Raw genomic sequence first — 18362 nt, forward strand, 5'->3', positions numbered from 1 at the left:
GTGGTCATTTTTAAGTCTTTTGTCATTTACAGACAGTTCTGGGTGTACTCTGATGATTTTGCAAATATGTTCCTATAAAAGGGTTTCATCTTCAAGAAATTCATGGAAAAGACTCTGACAAGTACAGGTTTCTGGTAACTGACTGTACTGCTGAACTGAATGAATAAGCATTTTCAGAACTCTGATGAAAAACTGATGAACTCATAAAAGTGTTAACAATAGATCAAGATAAAAAAAAAAACAATTACATGGGACTGAGTGAACTGATGAGGATGAGTATAATTTTTGTGACTTTCTGTCTGAATTAAAAAAAAAAAAAATCCCACAAGGACTTAGAGGCAAAGAATATACAAATCAATTTTCACTGCAAAGTAAAGGAGCTGTTACAGAGGAGGATTACTGGACTGAATGTCAATATTATGACATAGTATGAGTGTGTTTCATGTTTGGTAATTGCAATCATTCTTGCTTTTGTTGTAGTCATCCATGTACAATGCTTGGTGTCAGTCTATTTATCTCTTGTAAAAATAAAATACAGTGTGTGTGTGTGTGAAAAAAAAAAAAAAAAAAAAAAAGAAAGCAACTTGGGCTTCACTTGGATCTCCCCCTCCCCAAGGTAAGTCCTGAAAACTCTTTCAAAAAATAATCTGGGTAACTGTAGGTCTAACATCATAAATTTCCCTTTTCTCAGGTCTTGATTTCCTATGTTGCCTGATGCCCAGCATCTAAATTACCACTGTTTCATGTATTTCACTGATTTTTGTTTATTTCAGGCTGGAAGATAAATCTCATCCCTGCTAGTTTATTATAGCCAGAAGTGGCAGTCTCGACAGTATTAATGTGGTTCTTGATTTCACCTCTTTGATGATAAGTATCAATGAGAAGAAATAGAATCATGAAAAAATATCTTTATTAATAAAGTCTTAGATGAATTGGAGCATCTTACACTAAACGCATTAGCAATAAATCCATTATAGTTATATGCTATGAAAAAGTATATATATGCATCTACGACTTCCTTGCAAAGGCAAAACTTACATATTTTAAAACATTTAGAATAGAAAAATATTAAAAATGGACATATTAATCTATGAAATGTCATTAATTAAACTTCATGGAAATGTTGCTACTAACATTTTACTGAATATGTAGACATTTCATTCAATCCATTTTGCATGTTTCCTGATGATGACAAGGATTGGAGAAGAGGGAAAAGATGGTGATAATACTTTTAACGCATGTATGATACTAATGATTTTACATGGAATCTTCTAGGAGAGGGTGGCTGAATGGAGGAGAGGCCATCATCACTGGAAGTTAGGAACCTAAGAGACTAAGCCAGAGGTGTGGAAAGATTCTCTATGTGGATTTTTAGGTCACCACAAGTGGTAACAGTATTAGTACTGGAGACAGTGATAATAAGCCAGGTGCTGTGAATTAGAGGTACTGACCATAAGGAATGTATGAATCTAATTCCAGGACCTTCCTCCCCCAACCCCCAGTGTTGTGCATCACAGAAGTATCTGGAAGTGATAATTCAGAGCAAGACAAACATCCAGTCTTATTCAGGACTGGTAGAGATTATGGGAAAATAATATAAAATTACTTTATTGAGTGAGCCATAGGGATTCTTGATTGCCAAAATGGGTAGGAGTGGAGGAGAAAGCCTAGTTTCAGAAAGAGCAAAAAAATCAAAGGGATGATTCTGCAAAGTGGTTGATGTTATTAGAAAATTTTGCTTTTGACAAACCTTCCGTTTCAGAGGGGACTTTGGGTGAATTTTCACAGGTTCCAGTGGGTGATGATTTGTCCAGAACACAGTGTGCCCATTGACACCCAGAGAGAACTGTCTACTGGATGGAGGGATTTTGTAGTCTGGTGGGTGTAAAGGATCAGTACCAGTGACTTTAGTGGTAGATGGAAAACCAGCTCTAAATAATCTATTTTGGGGACTGGATTCTAAAGCAGTTTGTATTTGCAGCCTGGAAGGGGTTGATGAATAAAGTGGGTATTGTGTCATAAGGAGAACTTGGTACTTATAGAGTGAATGTCAATCCAGTTTTATGCTAAGGTTGGGGGCCTATATACTAGGCCCACTGTTGTTGGATATTAAAACCTATTTGAAATTTAACATGAAGATGTCAGAACTTAAAAAAAAAAAAAAAAAAGAAACATTTAACATTTTTGTAATTTGGCTCAAATAATGGCTGCATAATTCAAGTAGATTCAAAAGCAAATAGAATCTAACTTATAATAGCAAGTTTTGATATAAATGCCACTGGATGATACTGTGAGTATGTGACATGAGCTGGATGACTTGCTTTTTAATTATAGGAACTTTTAGCTTTTGCAAAGATAACTACTTTTTAAAATGCTTTTCTAGATGTTCTTGTCTTATCACAGAAATACATTCTTATATGTACATGTATAATTCGCATAGAGAAGTGTTAATAACAACTCCCTACACACACACACACACACACACACACACACACACACACACACACACTTCCATTGCTCTATTGTTATGTCATTGACATAACTGATGAAAACTAGTTTCCTTCATGTCCATACACACATTTATAGGATTAGGTTCATTTTCCTTGTATTGTAATTACAATATGATGTTATTCCTCAGCTTGAACCAGATTAAAATGTTGCATTTGTATTTTTCATTTCCATGTGGAAAATGAAATCTTATTTTTGCCTGTCAGTCTAAAACCACTTTGAATCGTAAATTGGTCTCCTATGGTAAACCTTTAAGACCTCTTTTTTTTGTTGCTGTAAACTTTTCTACATGGTGGACTTTATTATTTACATAAATTAAATAACAAATGCCCACCTTATTGAGCTGGGTATGCTTTATTTAATCCACAGGCACAAATCAAAAGAAAGAAATGATTATAACATTAGAGTTAAAAAACAAAAAGCTTTGGTTGATTTTTTTGTAAAGAATGGTTGAAAAGGAACCTAAAGTCGTTCCTTTATTTGAAGGCTTAAGTAATTGTACCTGCCAGGTAATAGACGAGAGGGAGGCCTCTCACTTACCACCCCCTTTTGTGTGTTTCAATTACTGGGAAGGTTAATGGTGCTGAACAGCTGAGGTATGAAGGCACCTTTCATTATCTTCCCCATCAGAAGTCCCCAGAGCCTGTTCACCTTCCCTCGTGTTTATGGGAAAAGACACAGTGTTCTCTCACAGCCCAGAGTACATGAGAACCAACTTCTCACAGCCTAGCAGATCTTTGCCAACATTTTCTGGAAAATAATTCTGCCCCTTTCAGAGCCAGCGTGCAATGTAATTTGAACTCAAATACCAACATCATTTAGAATGACTGAAATAATACCTTGATCTTGTGACTTGTATAGTCTCATTCTTCTAAATTTTAACTTTAATGAGGCTTATTTATTAAGCAAGTACAGAGTATATGGGCAGAATTTTTCTTTGAATATTTTATATTGAATGAATTGAAATAATTGGGATGTTAAAGGACTAGGGAATGATAATGAACATGTATGCACTGAAGCATTTACTCTGTACTAGGTAGGTTCTCTTCTGTATCATATCCCTTTAAGACGCCTCCTCTCTGAATATCGTCCTCCATGTTGACTCCATCAGGATTCACTTACCTAGAAACAATAGGTAACCTGTGACCAGGGCAGATGTTCAGGGAATGGAAAGGAAATTACGGCTCCACCAAACCTCTCTTGCACAAGTACAGATGTGTTTGTATTTAGCCTGAGACAAAAACTTTGTTCCTTTTCCTTCATTATTGTTCCTAACATGCGACAAAGGCAATTGTAGGAAAGGCAGTGTGGCCCTAAATTCCCCCTCAGCTGATCTTTAAGAACGTCAGACATTTTCCAAAGAAGATTTTGATCTAGGGAAGGACATCAAGCTCCAAATTAAGGTGGAATATGTGGGGAAAAGGTCACTGGGATAGGGTTGCCAGGTAAAATACACCATGCCCAGATAAATTTGAATTTCATATAAATATATAGTTTGGGAGACATACTTACAATCAACAAATATAAATCTGGCAACCTAACATTGCACTGCACGGTATAGATGGCAGATGATTTTAAAAAGGAGGGTCATGGGGATATAAAAAAAGAATGTGAAACTCAGAGTTTTTTCTAGGGTAAGGGTCAACAAACTGGCATGAGGTCCAAATCTGCTTTGTTCCTGTCTAAACAATGTTTCATTGAAACACTGCCACACCCATTCATTAAGTACAGTCCAAGGCTGCTTTCACTCTGCAGTGGCAGCGTTCAGGAGTTGCAGGCCCACAGAGCCTAAATATTTACTATCTGGCCCTTTAACCAAATAATAAAAAATAAAAAGTCCCAGTTAAACTGCTAAAATTACAACTGTCATTCTAAATACTCACTATTTCCCCTCTCTGATGAAAGGCTTCTTTCCATAGGCGTGCCTGATATTATAAAGCTGAAAATATGTAGGCTTTTAAATAAGTAATATTATTCTACTCAGTGGATTTAAACATAAGGCAATATTGTCACTTCAAGAAAAATAAAAAGAGCTTTGAGAATTTTTTCCATATGTCCACATTTGTGTTTCACAACTCCAGACCACCTAATGCAAACTTTCATTTCTCAGCAAAATGAAGCAGAGAATATTACAAAAGACTCAGCGATGTCAAATCCAGCCACCAGTTAGATCTTCCAGTTTTCAGTACAACATTTCCTGCCAGATGTGGCTCAATGTGGCTTAAAGAAGCAATTGTTAATTCTCATGTTGAGAACTATTGTTCTGGAAGAATGAGGGCATTATAGGATTAATCTCCAAGTAGTAAGAAGAAAAGCTAGGTTTACAAACTCTGTATGACTCTGTATGTGCCAGTGAGTAGCTGGAAGTAAGCGTTCTATTGGAAGATAGGATTTTGTTCCTCAGGAAACCAACACACTCCTGGGACCCTGGGTTGAAGCCATTTGATGGGTGGAGAGCATGAGAAAGGTCTGGCAACCAAAGTCACCCCATGCTGCTGATGCAGACTGCTGGCAGAGACAAGATAAAGTTCACACAGTCACTTGAGGCTTTAAAACCTAGTCTGCAAACGAAAAGTAGAGAAGAAAATTCTATTTCTAATCCACCAGTGAAAGATGTGCATTTCATTTTCAGATTATGAAAGTATCAAAGGAGAAAGGCTGTGCTGTCATGAGTGACAGTGCCTCGGCCGCCAGGACTCTAATCAGAGGCTCAGTGATAAGTGAGAGTGAGCCCAGACTACTGCCAACGCCGTGGCCAGAGACCGAAGAACACACGGGGAGGGGCTTCCTAATTGTGTATGGTAAATAACCCTGCATACAAATCCTCCAAGCCACGCTCTGGGTAGTGTATTAGAGCAAAGAAGTAACAAAGAAAACAGGCAGGTTGACGTTGAGGAGAGAGGACCAAATCAGTTTCAATAGACTTGAGGCTCTGTGGACCTAGGGAAGGAGAGGGTACAGAGCCCAACAGGATAGGAGACAAGGAAGGCGTTGGAGCTCTGCTCCTCACCAGAGCTCTCTAAATCTCAGTATCCACATTTTAAAAAAAATGTATTTATGTTTATTTATTTTATTTTTGGTTGCCTTGGGCTCGTGGGCTTTCTCTAGCTGCGGCAAGCGGGAGCTACTCTTTCTTGCGGTGCGCAGGCTTCTCACTGCGGTGGCTTCTCTTGTTGCAGAGCACGGGATCTAGGCGTGGGCTTCAGTAGTTGTAGCTTGCAGGCTTAGCTGCTCCGCAGCATGTGAGATCTTCCCAGACCAGGGCTCGAACCCGTGTCCCCTGCATTGGCAAGCGGATTCTTAACCACTGCGCCACCAGGGAAGCCCTCAGTATCCACATTTTTAATATGAGAATAAAATCACGTGTATTTTATACAAACACTTCCTGGAAAATGGTCACGGCTAGAAATATCATGAGACTTCAATAAATGGCTTATATTTATAATTACTAACAGAAATAAATACAAGAAGCTAATAAGAATATGTTTTATAACCTAATGCATTTTGGATCACTCATTTCTATCCCAAAGATTTAATCTATACCATCGTGGTCTCTAAGCTGTAGTTTATATTATGTTTGCCACGAGTTGCTGTGACCAAATGTTACTGTTTTTAGTCCTATAGTTCCTGTAGTTTCTTGTTGCAGTGTTACAAACTAATGTTTCCCAAAAGTAATTTTTGAATGCCTAAACAAATAAAAGTGAGAAGCACTCCTATGAAGCCCTTATTAAATATGAAAGGATAAACAGTTCTAATTGAAAAATAAAAGAATTATAATTTTAAGTGCAAATTTGACTAATTGTGCTTTTCAAAAGCTACTGTCAAATATTTTTCACAACAGTAAATCTTAAGTTATGATAAAAAAATTCCTTGTGAAATCACACCTGACAAAATGAACCCTAATTATGTATAATATCTCCTATCTAAACACATTCTTAAATAATTATTTCAATTTAAAATAAAGAAATTATCAGATTGGGTTGGAATTTGTCAGTTGGTTATCTCTCCATGAAGCACCGCTAAGTTTTTTAAACCTCCATCAGCGAGTGAGAACACCACACCTTGGCAGAATCTTAGCAGTTATCAGAAGCAGGAGTTGTGGGAACATATTTACAAGATTAGGGGTCTGAACTCCAATGGTTTAAGGTGGATTTTCAAGATGGGAATCTGACTGGGTTTGGGCAAAACTCATGACATAATAGTTTTGATTTTGTGCTACAAAGGCAACTCAGTAGAGAAAAGATCGTCTGTTCAACAAATAGTCCTGGAGCAATTTGATCCTTGTGTAAACAAAAAATAAATTTTCATTCATATCTCACACTTTATACAAAAGTTAGCTCAAAATGGATTGTAGACCTAATTGTAAAACCTAAAATTATACAACTTTTGCAAGAAAACATAGGAGAAAATCTTTGTGAACTTGGGTTAGGCAAATATTTCTTTGATATGACACTAAAATCACAATACATAAAAGAAAAAATCAATAAACTGGACTTCATCATGATAAAAATGTCTGCTCTTTGAAAAAAGCATTCACAGTTAAGAAAATCGAAATAGGAGCCATGGACTGGAGAAAATACTTGTAAGTAACATATTTGATAAAGAACTTGTATCTATAAAGAACATATAAAGAACTCTTGAGGGAGCGCGGGGCGCCACCGCCGCCGCCGCTTATCCGCTGAGGTCAGTCTCCTGGGCTGCGCCCGGGTCGGCGGCCGCGGCGGCTGAGCAGCAAGAGCCGGGAGCCGAGAGACGCGCTCCGCCGAGTGTTGGGCACGGCAGAGCCCGCGCCTTCGCGGCGTCACGGGCCCCCTCCTCGGGCCACAGAGGGCACCAGCCGCAGGAAACCCCGGGCCTCCTCGCGGCCGAGCCTGAGCGACCCCCGGGTTCTCCGGCGTCCCCTCCCTCCTCCTTATTTTCTTCCCTGCTCTCGCTGCTGCTGCCGCTTCAGCTCTCCGTTATGGCAACGGAGCCGCCATCCCCTCTCCGGCTTGAGGCGCCCGGCCCCCCAGAAATGCGGACCCCAGTGGCGGGTGAGACCGCCCGCGAGGGCACCCCGAAGCCGGCGGGCGGCAGGCTCCGCTTCCTCAACGGCTGCGTGCCCCTCTCGCATCAGGTGGCCGGGCACATGTACGGGAAGGACAAAGTGGGTATACTGCAACATCCAGATGGCACAGTTCTGAAACAGTTGCAGCCACCTCCAAGGGGTCCAAGAGAGCTGGAATTCTATCATATGGTTTATGCTGCTGATTGTACTGATGGTGTTCTTTCAGAGCTACGAAAATATTTGCCAAAATATTACGGTATCTGGTCACCTCCCACTGCACCAAATGATTTATACCTAAAACTGGAAGATGTGACCCATAAATTTAATAAGCCCTGTATAATGGATGTAAAGATAGGGCGGAAAAGCTATGATCCTTTTGCTTCATCTGAGAAGATTCAGCAACAGGTCAGCAAGTACCCATTAATGGAAGAGATTGGGTTCTTGGTGCTTGGCATGAGGGTTTATCATGTTCATTCTGATAGCTATGAGACACAAAACCAGCACTATGGAAGAAGCTTAACAAAAGAAACTCTAAAGGATGGAGTCTCCCGTTTTTTTCATAATGGATTCTGCTTAAGAAAAGATGCTATTGCTGCCAGTATTCAGAAGATTGAGAATATTCTGCAGTGGTTTGAAAGCCAGAAGCAGCTTAACTTTTATGCAAGTTCATTACTGTTTGTTTATGAAGGTTCATCTCAGCCAACTACTGCAAAATTGAATGACAGAACTCTAGCAGAAAAGTTTTTGTCCAAAGGACAGCTCTCAGACACAGATGTACTAGAGTACAATAATAACTTTCATGTGTTAAGTTCCACAGCAAATGGAAAAATAGAGGCTTCAGTGGGCAAAAGCTTGTCCAAAATGTATGCTCGTCACAGAAAAATGTATTCAAAAAAGCATCACAGTCAGACTTCGTTGAAAGTTGAAAATATAGAGCAAGACAATGGGTGGAAAAGCATGTCACAGGAACATTTAAACGGAAACGTACTTTCCCAACTGGAAAAAGTCTTCTACCATCTTCCCACTGGTTGTCAAGAGATTGCGGAAGTAGAAGTGCGAATGATAGACTTTGCTCATGTGTTCCCTAGCAACACAATAGATGAGGGATATGTTTATGGGCTGAAGCATTTAATTACTGTACTGCAGAGTATTTTAGACAATTGAATCCTTTGCTGCAATCTTTTAAAGGGGTGGGGCAATCATAATGAAGAGCGGCAGTTAATAACTCTGCACTTGTAATGCTGTGTAAAAAATTTGTATTGTGAGTCTACATTTTATTTGTCTTTATACTTTTGGTAGAAGGGTTAACTTTTTTATAATCTTACTCAGGAAAACTAATTATTTGTTCTTTAGAAAACTATAAAGAATAAAGAAACTTAGGAATGTTAAGCAGGGAATGTGGTGGTACGTGGCTTAAACATCTATTTGGCTTAAGCAAAATGCAAACCATTATTCAGTCATTACGAGTTTAGTTAGCTTTCTGTAGCCAATTTATTGTGAAATCTCTGTCCACCCACCCTTGACAATGAGCCATATCTAAACTCATTACATTATTAGAACACTTTCAAAAATCTAGAAAGCACAGGTTGATATCCTTAGTATTGCTACGTATGAAGTTATTAAAACTGGAGAAAATTCTACAGAAATAAGTACTGTTTAGGTTTTATATTAAAAGTTCAGACCAGCATATCAAAAGGTGCTTCTTAGAAGTAAAATGATTTAGAATTATTGTATTCCAAAAGCAGATTTTCCCTTAAATTTCCATTTATATGCATATTTCAAAATACTTCTTGAAAAAGATCATTGAAATAGACAACAACAACAACAAAAGTCTGACATTAAGGGCACTAATAATTAGTCTCGCCAAGGTTAGGGAAGAGAGAAGTTATCTGCAAGGAACAAAATTTTTTCTTTTAAAATCTTTATGGGAAAATTGGAATTTTACTACATTGTAACAAGTATTATAAACCATATAATACCTTTTACTGCAGCTTCAAAAAGGTGGATGATTGAAGCTCTTCTTATTTCTCCTTTAAATAACTTTTGAGAGTTTTTTTCTTTTACAATTCTTGTAATTACATGTCCCCATTTAGTTAAGCAGTGGTATGAATATATGTTGCTAAAAAGTGTTTCTCAGAATTCTAATAAGCAGTGAAAGACAACATCCAGTATTGTAAGTGTTAGCAAAAATACTGTGTGTAAATTAGTACGTCATACAGAGTTTGGTACATGTCTAAATTCATGCTCCTGTTTCATTCTTACTTAAAACAGTTGTATATCATATTCAAGAGAGAAATTATAATTTAACTTCATGGGGGGGCAGTACTATTTTTCTTGGAAAAATTAGATTTGTAAGTATTATCTCTGTTTCACATCCACCCCTTTTAAAGAATAACTAGTTATTTGTTATTGGAAACATTTAGAACTTTGAAATTAAATTTTCAAATATGTTAAATGTTTATGTTTTCATTACTTGCACTTTGATTCACTAATAAAACATCTAAGTAGTCAACAGTCTTGCCATATTCCTGGAAATTGTTTTAGGCTTGTGAACTGTTAGACTGCTTTCCCCCCAAAATTACAAATTAAACTTTTAAATTCAAGAGCCTTTTTTTAGTGTGAAGGAAAGTATCACAATTTTATGTTTATCTCACCTTCCCAGCCCTCTCTGAGTGTACTTTTGCAAGTATCTGAGCACAAAGAAAAGTAACAAATGCCCTATGGATTCTGTGCTTAGTAAATATATTAGGCCTGAATACCTTTAAAATTCATATGCATTTGTTACAGCAAAATTTGATTATTTACAATTTTTTATTTAGAGTCAGTGTAGGTATTTTCCATAAGGACTTCATATTTTTCTCTGCTGCCTAAATGGGTATTGCCATAGCTTTTTTTGTGGGGATGAAGTTCAAGTCATAGTTAATAGAAATTTTTTAGTTTTACTTTTTTTGTCCCACAGCATAGACTTTTGTTGTTGTTGTTATTTGGATAATGGTTCAATAAATCTTAAGCTCATATAATTTAAACACTATTTTGAATCTTAACAAAACGAGACTTTTTTTTTTGTATGGGGTGGTATCAACCTATATGTACAATGAAGTTAATAAATATAAGTATTAACAGATTTTTTGCGCATTTTAGCTCAATAAAGTGTGAATCAGTTCCATATTTTCTTTATCCATATTTGGAAATTTAGTTTTGTATAATCAGTGTCTTACCTTTTTGATACAATAGATAATGTTTTGTTTTAATAAAGCAAGAAACACTTTTATCTTATGTTCTTCAGGGAAGGGATTCACATTTAATTCTGTTTGTTTACATTTTTTTTATCACTGTTATCCAATGCCCATTTTATGTTGCTTTATAAGTAAGCTTACATGTAACAGAACAAGCATCTATTTGTGTTACCTACATGTGACTATTTTACTGTCTAGTCCAGTCATTTAACATTATGCTAAAATTTACCACTGTGGGGATGAGTGATCACTTTTCACCAAGCATATTTAAACATTTAAATGTTCAAGAAATAATAATAAGGATATAGTTTGGATTAATAGGATTACCGTAGTTTTTTCCCCCTAGGAAATATAAATGATTTTAGTGTATTTCTTATGGAATGCACTCATGAAAAGGACTTTAAAAAATTGTGGATAATGAATAATACATTTCTCTAATAAAAATTTAAATTGTATAATAGTTTTATAATAAAGTATTTACGTTAATTGATATTTTAATATGGATGAAGTTACATAGATTCAAATAAATTAAAATTGATAGATGCTAAATATTTTATCTGAATAGTTTTTCAAGAAACAGTTGTGAAAATGTGTGTATTAAATGACTGTAACATGGAGCATGTCGTATTTTCAACTCAGTATTCGTTATTTGTTTTATGTGTCTGGGAATTGTACTTACTATGCCTCTTTACACTACAATTTGCTGTTGTGGGGCTTCAGATTGTGTTCAACTGAATAAGATCTTTTTTTATGATTTTAGTTGAGTATAATTTACTATTTTATGATTTCCAAGATGATGTTCTTCATATCTCTATACCGTATACACATCAAATTTATAATTAACTTGAGAAGATAGAATTAATTTTCAGAGATATCTCAGTTGCGATTTTCTTGTTTCATGCAACTGGAAACATATTTGTTTCTAGGACTTGGAATATTAAAGATGATGTAGGATGAAAGAAAATGGTAGAACAATGAAAGAATTTTATTTGTGAAATTACAGAAATTTTGTCCACTATTTTAAAGCATTGTCATCATTTTAGTACCATTTGCTCTTAGTAGTTTGGCATTTGATACTTTAAAACTTGATTTGCTTTAAAAATTGTTTACAATGCTTTGTAATAATCTTCCTTATCCAGTGCCTTTAACCTTGATTTGATGTATTTGTAGCCTTGGTTATCCTTCCATTACATCCTGTAATGTCTTCATAGCCTAGACTTCAATTAAAAAAAGTCAATTTGGTCATGTAAAGAGGATGCAATTGTCTATTAATGCTTTAGGAAAACAAGTAATGTTGTGTATGGAGGCCAGGCATCTTAGTTCATTCAGAAATATAAATGTGACAAACATTTTTAACCCCTGAATATATAGTTGTGATCCAATCAGACAAAGCCCTAACCATTTCCAGCATTCTCTCTAGATGGGGGTGGGTTGGGGGCTAAATTAAAATAGAGTTATGGAGAAATGCTTATTTAAAGATAATAAAGTTAACTAGCATTCAACTTTGTGTAAAGATAAGGTAATAATTGAGTTGAGGTGAAGCAACTAACAATATGTTAAAGAGGTTAAAAATAATACTTTGCAGCATTGTAACCTCTATTTGACATTTGAGTTCAGGTAATAATTATAGATAGCATTAGAAGGCCTTAATTTTTCACTTTTGCTGGTAAAGGTACGTTTACTTAGACCGTTCATGTAGAATAGTGTTTTAACATAACATTACTGTGAAAAACATTCCATTACATATTCACAAGCATATTACTGCACATTTTAAAAATTGTACTTTACAATTTACTGCAAATATTTTAGGGCTCAATCTTCAAATCATTTGTATTTTAAATTTGGCAATGAATATGAAATTACTTTTTTGACTTACAGAATGATTGTATTGTTACTTAAAATGCTCGTTAATATTTTAAGAAGGTTGGAGTCTCCATGTTTCTGGAGTTAATATTTAAATTCTTATTACTTATTTTGATAGTGTTTAGTAAGAGGAAATAGTACTCATACGATTAAACAAATTAGAATATACTGTAAAGAATATTTTTAATTGTTAAATTTGTCATCACTGAGGTTAAATTTTGGCCTGGTATTCACTTACAATATATATTAACATGTTTAATTATGAAGGTGAAATAGTCTTAAGTATGATGTATGATGCACCTGCATATAAATGGATATGGTGTGCACAAAGACACTTTACTGTGGGAATTGAACTGGAAGATATATGAAAGCATGTGAAATTGCACCTAAAATTGTGTTATTAGTGACTATGCTAAATTTATTGTACTTGATGAATGAATGTATTTAGTCAAAGTTACTTTGGTTTAAATGTCTAAACAATGTCTTTTTTAAAAATGTGTTTGTAATTTGTACTATTGATGGGGGTGGTTCTTGGACTGCAGGGGTTGTTGTCAATGTGTGATTTGTGTTTCTATTTTATAGAATCATCTAATGTGATACACCGATTTTTATATAAGTGATATTTAGATAATTCTAATTACTGTATATTTGACAGCCTATTAAAATGTTTTGCATTGGAAAAAAAAAAAAAAAAGAACTCTTAAAACCCAATAATAAGATTTGAACAAACCAAGAAGAGATTGAATTAGTGATCAAAAATATCCCAACAAAAAAGTCCAGAACCAGATGACTTCACTGGTAAATTCTACCAAACATTCAAAGAAGAATTAATACCAATCCTTTTCAAAATTTTCCAAAAAATAGAAGTGGAAACACTTTGAAACTCATTTTAGGCGGCCAGCATTACCCTGATACCAAAACCAGAAAAGGATGCCAAAAAAATAAAATCAATAAATGGCTCATATAATTACTAATAAAAATAAATCCAAGAATCTAATAAGAACATGTTTTATAACCTAATCATTTTGGATCACCCATTTCTTTCCCAAAGATTTAATCCCTGATGAACAGTAAACATAGATGCAAAAATCCTCAACAAGACATTAGCAAACAAGATTCTACAGTAATTAATAGAATCACATACCTGAGCAACTGGGATTTATTCTAGGGATGCAAGGATTGTTCAATATCCACAAATCAATCAATGTGACACACTGCATTAACAAAATGAAGGATAAAAATCATATGACCATCTCAATAGATGCAGAAAAAAAGCACTTGACAAAATTCAACATTCATTTAAGAAAAACTCTCAACAAAATGGGTATAGAGGGACTATACCTCAACATAATAAAGGGCTTATATAACAAGTCCACAGCTAACATCATACACCATGGTGGAAAGCTGAAAGATTTTCCTTTGAGATCAGGATCAAGACAAGGATGCCCACACTTTTATTAACCAAGGAGGTGAAAGACCTGTACACTGAAAACTATAACATTAATGAAAGAAGTTGAAGAGGAAACAAAGAAAAAGATATTTTGTGCTCATGGGTTGGGGAAATTAATATTGTTAAAATGTCCATACTACTCAAAGCAATCTACAGGTTCAGTGCAATCCTCATCAAAATTTCAATAGTATTTTTCACATACATAGAACAAAAAGTTCTAAAATTTGTACGGAATCCCAAAAGACCCCAAATAGCCAAACCAGTCTTGAGATAGAAGAACAAAGCTGGAGGCATCATGCTCCCTGATTTCAAATTATATTACAAAGCTATAGTAATCAAAACTATGATATATATTGGTATAAAAAAAAAGATACATTGATTAATGGAACAAAATAGAGAGACCAGGAATAAACCCACATGTATATGGTAAATTAATTTGTAACAAAGGAGCCAAGAATATACAATGGGGAAAGGACAGTCTTTTTAATAAATGGTGCTGGGGAAACTGGACAACCACACGTAAAAGAATAAAACAAGACCAGTGTCTTCCGCCATACACAGAAATTAACACGAAATAGATTAAAGACTTGAATGTAAGCTCTGAAACCAGGCTTCCATAAAACTCCCAGATGAAAACATAAAAAAATCCTTCTTCACAAGGATCTTGGCAATGATTTTTTTGGATATGACACCTAAAGCACAAGCAACAAAATAAAAAACAAACAAGTGAGTCTCTATCAAATTAAAAAGCTTCTGAGCACCAAAGGAAATAATAAACAAAATGAAAAGGCAACCTATGGAATGGGAAAAAATATTTGCGAACCACACATTTGATTAGGAGTTAATATCCAAAATATGTAAGGAACTCATGCAACTGAATAGCAGAAAAGTCAAATAATCCAATTAAAAAATGAACAAAGAATCTGAAAAGACATTTTTCCAAAGAAGGTATTCAAATGGCCAACAGGTAGCACATAAAAGATGCTCAATATCACTAATTACTGGGAAATGGGAATCAAAACCACAAGGAGATATCACTTTACACCTGTTAGTATGGCTATCACCAAAAACATAAGAGATAAGCATTGGCAAGAATGTGGAATAAAGGGAACCCCTCTGCACTCTTGGTGGGAAAGTAAATTGGTATAGCCATTGTGAAAAGCAGTATGAGGTTACTCAAAAAATTAAAACTGGAACTCCCATGGGATCCAGCAATTCCACTTCTGGGTTTTTAGACAAAGAAAATAAAAACAATAACTCGAAAAGATATATGCACCCCCCATGTTCATTGCAGCATTATTTACTATAGCCAAGATATGGAAACAAAGTGTCCACTGATGAATGAATGTATTAAAAAAATGTATATATACACAATGAAATATTATTCAGTCATAAAAAAAGAAAGAAATCTTGACATTTGAGATAACATGGATGGACCTTGAGGGCATTATGCTAAGCAAAATATGTCAGATAGAGAAAGACAAATACCATATGATCTTACCTATATGTGGAATCTAAGGAAAACAGAAACAAACAAATAAACAAAACAAGGTTATAGATTTAGAGAACAAATTAGTGGTTGCCAGAGGTGGGGGAATGGTGGTATGCATGAACTAGGTAAAGGGGATCAAAAGGTACAAACTGGCAGTTATAAAATAAATAAGTCATTAGAATGTAAACTACAGCACTGAGACTATAGTTAATAATACTGTATAGCATATTTGAAAGTTGCTAAGAGTGTAAATCTTAAAAGTTGTCAATACAAGAAAAAACAATTTTGTAACTATGTATGGTGACGGATGTTAACTAGAATTATTGCAATGATCATTTTGCAATATATACAAATTTTGAATCATTGTGTGTACACCTGAGACTAATATAATGTTGTGTGTCATTATACTTTAATTTTTTAAAATAATAATACAAATTTAAAAACCCACCTTTTGAAAAAGTGGCCCAAAATTTTGAATAGACACTTTACCAAAGATATATGTAACGCAATTTAGCACATAAAAAGCTATTCTATATGATAGTCATTAGGGAAATGCAAACAAAAGTCACAATGGTATTCTTCTACACACCTATTAGATGGCTAAAATTAAAAAGATTAATGATAGCAAATGTTTTATTTATAATGCTTAACCTGGAAACAACACAAATATTTATCAGTAAGTGAAAGGATAAACAACTTGTGGTAAATCCATATAGTAGAATAGTCGATAATAAAAATAAATACATTATAGATAAGTGCAAGAATGTGGATTAATTACATGATAATTATGCAGTGGAAGAAACCAGGCAAAAAACAATATATACTGTATGACTCTATTTATATAAAATTCTATATGCAAATTAACCTGACGTCTAATGGCATCATGTCTAATGGTCAGTTGATGGGAAGAGCAAAGAGGGGTGGGAGGGCAAGTTTATAAAGGAACAATAAAAATCTTTGGGGAGGGCTTCCCTGGTGGTGCAGTGGTTGAGTATCTGCCTGTCAATGCAGGGGACACGGGTTCGAGCCCTGGCCTGGGAAGATCCCACATGCCGCGGAGCAACTGGGCCCGTGAGCCACAACTACTGAGCCTGCGCGTCTGGAGCCTGTGCTCCGCAACAAGAGAGGCCACGATAATAAGAGGCCCGCGCACCGCGATGAAGAGTGGCCCCCACTTGCCGCAGCTGGAGAAAGCCCTCGCCCAGAAACGAAGACCCAACACAGCCAAAAATAAATAAATTTTAAAAAAAATGCCACTTTGGCATAAATATGGTTTTGAGCTGAAAGCAATTGAAAATCAGCAGATGCAGGAAGAAATCTCCCCTCCCCTTTTCTCCCTAAAAGCAGGGCATGAATTTTCCCTGAGACCGGGGCCCCCTCTCCCGAACCAGGAAGAAGAGAGTGACTCTTGTCACCAAAGGTGGAGAATGGGCACTGAGATGAGTCTACATAAACAAACCTTATGAAAATAGCGCTTATCTCCCATCAGTTTCCCCATATATTTCCTACTCACTTTCCTCCAAACCCCCTTTCCTTTCTTAAAAATGGAATATAAGCCCCCAAGTCTAACTACTTCTTTGAGTTTCACTTCCTTCCTGTTGGACTCTTTCACACAGAAAATATTAATTAAAATAATTTATGTTTTTTCTTCCATTATTCTGTCATTTGTCAGTTTACTTTGCAGGCCCCTAAGAATAAACCTAAGAGGGTAGAGGAAAGAAATTTCCTCTCAGACATCAGCAATGAAGGGGAAAAAATGTTTTAGTGGTGACATGGGAATGAACTTTGGAGTTGGTCAAATCATCACAATGGTCACATCAGTCATCTATGCTGAGCAGCCCTCCCTTGGTATTCTTGTCCTGCCTCTATTTCTCATGATATCTGGTAGCACTGCAGTGCCCAGGAATGTAATGAGCTCTCTCCAAGGTGAGGCCTATATGCAGGTATTATTTTATAGACTATTTCCAGAATCTTGCTCAAGGTAAAACCATACAATTCATGTTCTAAGTTCGAAGGCAGCTCAGCTCACAGAGAAGACCTTTGAGAAAGCACAACATGCTTACGGGTCTCTGGCATGGTATCAATGTCAGCCTCTAGACTGTGTCAAAAGCAATTCTGCACTCCCTCGTATTGACCAAACATGGGTAAAATACCTCTTCTGGTGCTTCCTTCTCTCTGATGATGTAGCTACCTGGGAGCCTGTAAGAACTCACTAATACTATGCTTTCTAAGAGCAGTTTCTGCTCTCACTCAAAATTGTCCCCCACATGGTATAGTTTTTCTTTAATCATGTGGATAGCTTCAAGATTAGTTTTTTGGTTTTTGGTATTTTTTACAATGGGATAACTTGATAGTATATCTGAGAATACCCTTCCCAGTAATTCTAGTCTCCTTGACATCAGTAAGATACGGAAGAGAAAAACCTTTGTAAAATGGTGTTAAGGAAAATTATCCAAAAGCCTGAAAAAAACTAAAGGGACTTTTGCCTGTTCTTTCTTAGTTATGCTAGGGTTTGATTATCAGGCCTGCCTGCGGATTATCTGAATCTCTAGGCATGTACCTTTGCATCTTTGTTTAACTTGTTATTTACTATTGATATTGATAAAGGTATGGTGTAATTCTGAAGGGGTTGATGTTAATTGGTACCTTGATTTCTGTCAGATAGCAATACAAATAATGTCTGTTCAGTAGGGATGCAAATGATTCCTTTCTGATGGAAAATACAATTTCCAAAATTCAGAATGTTAGCTGATTTTCCCTACAGAA

At 35.7% G+C, this 18362-nt stretch overlaps 2 protein-coding genes and 1 pseudogene across 6 annotated transcripts in view; 1 reads left to right on the plus strand and 2 right to left on the minus strand.

The window, feature by feature from the left end:
* The window catches only part of LOC309661714 (V-type proton ATPase subunit B, brain isoform-like), a 207096-nt gene that overhangs the window by 106473 nt on the left and 82261 nt on the right, over positions 1–18362 (minus strand). The gene's annotated exons all lie outside the window — the stretch shown is intronic.
* The window catches only part of LOC309661709 (contactin-associated protein-like 4), a 106060-nt gene that overhangs the window by 65989 nt on the left and 21709 nt on the right, over positions 1–18362 (minus strand). For 3 of the 4 annotated variants that reach the window (XM_082463667.1, XM_082463666.1, XM_082463668.1), the window contains exon 2: positions 13799–13868. The exons of the other annotated variant lie outside the window; for it this stretch is intronic. In XM_082463667.1, coding sequence (XP_082319793.1) covers positions 13799–13868 — 70 coding nt within the window. The remainder of the gene's footprint in view (positions 1–13798; positions 13869–18362) is intronic. 4 annotated transcript variants of the gene reach the window in all.
* Positions 7442–13335, plus strand: LOC309661698 (inositol polyphosphate multikinase pseudogene; annotated as a pseudogene). The gene has a single exon. The product of its transcript is annotated as an inositol polyphosphate multikinase pseudogene (transcript).

The sequence above is a fragment of the Balaenoptera physalus genome (genome assembly GCF_965194825.1).
Source record: "Balaenoptera physalus genome assembly, chromosome: 5".
In the NCBI taxonomy this organism is placed as follows: Eukaryota; Metazoa; Chordata; class Mammalia; order Artiodactyla; family Balaenopteridae; genus Balaenoptera; species Balaenoptera physalus.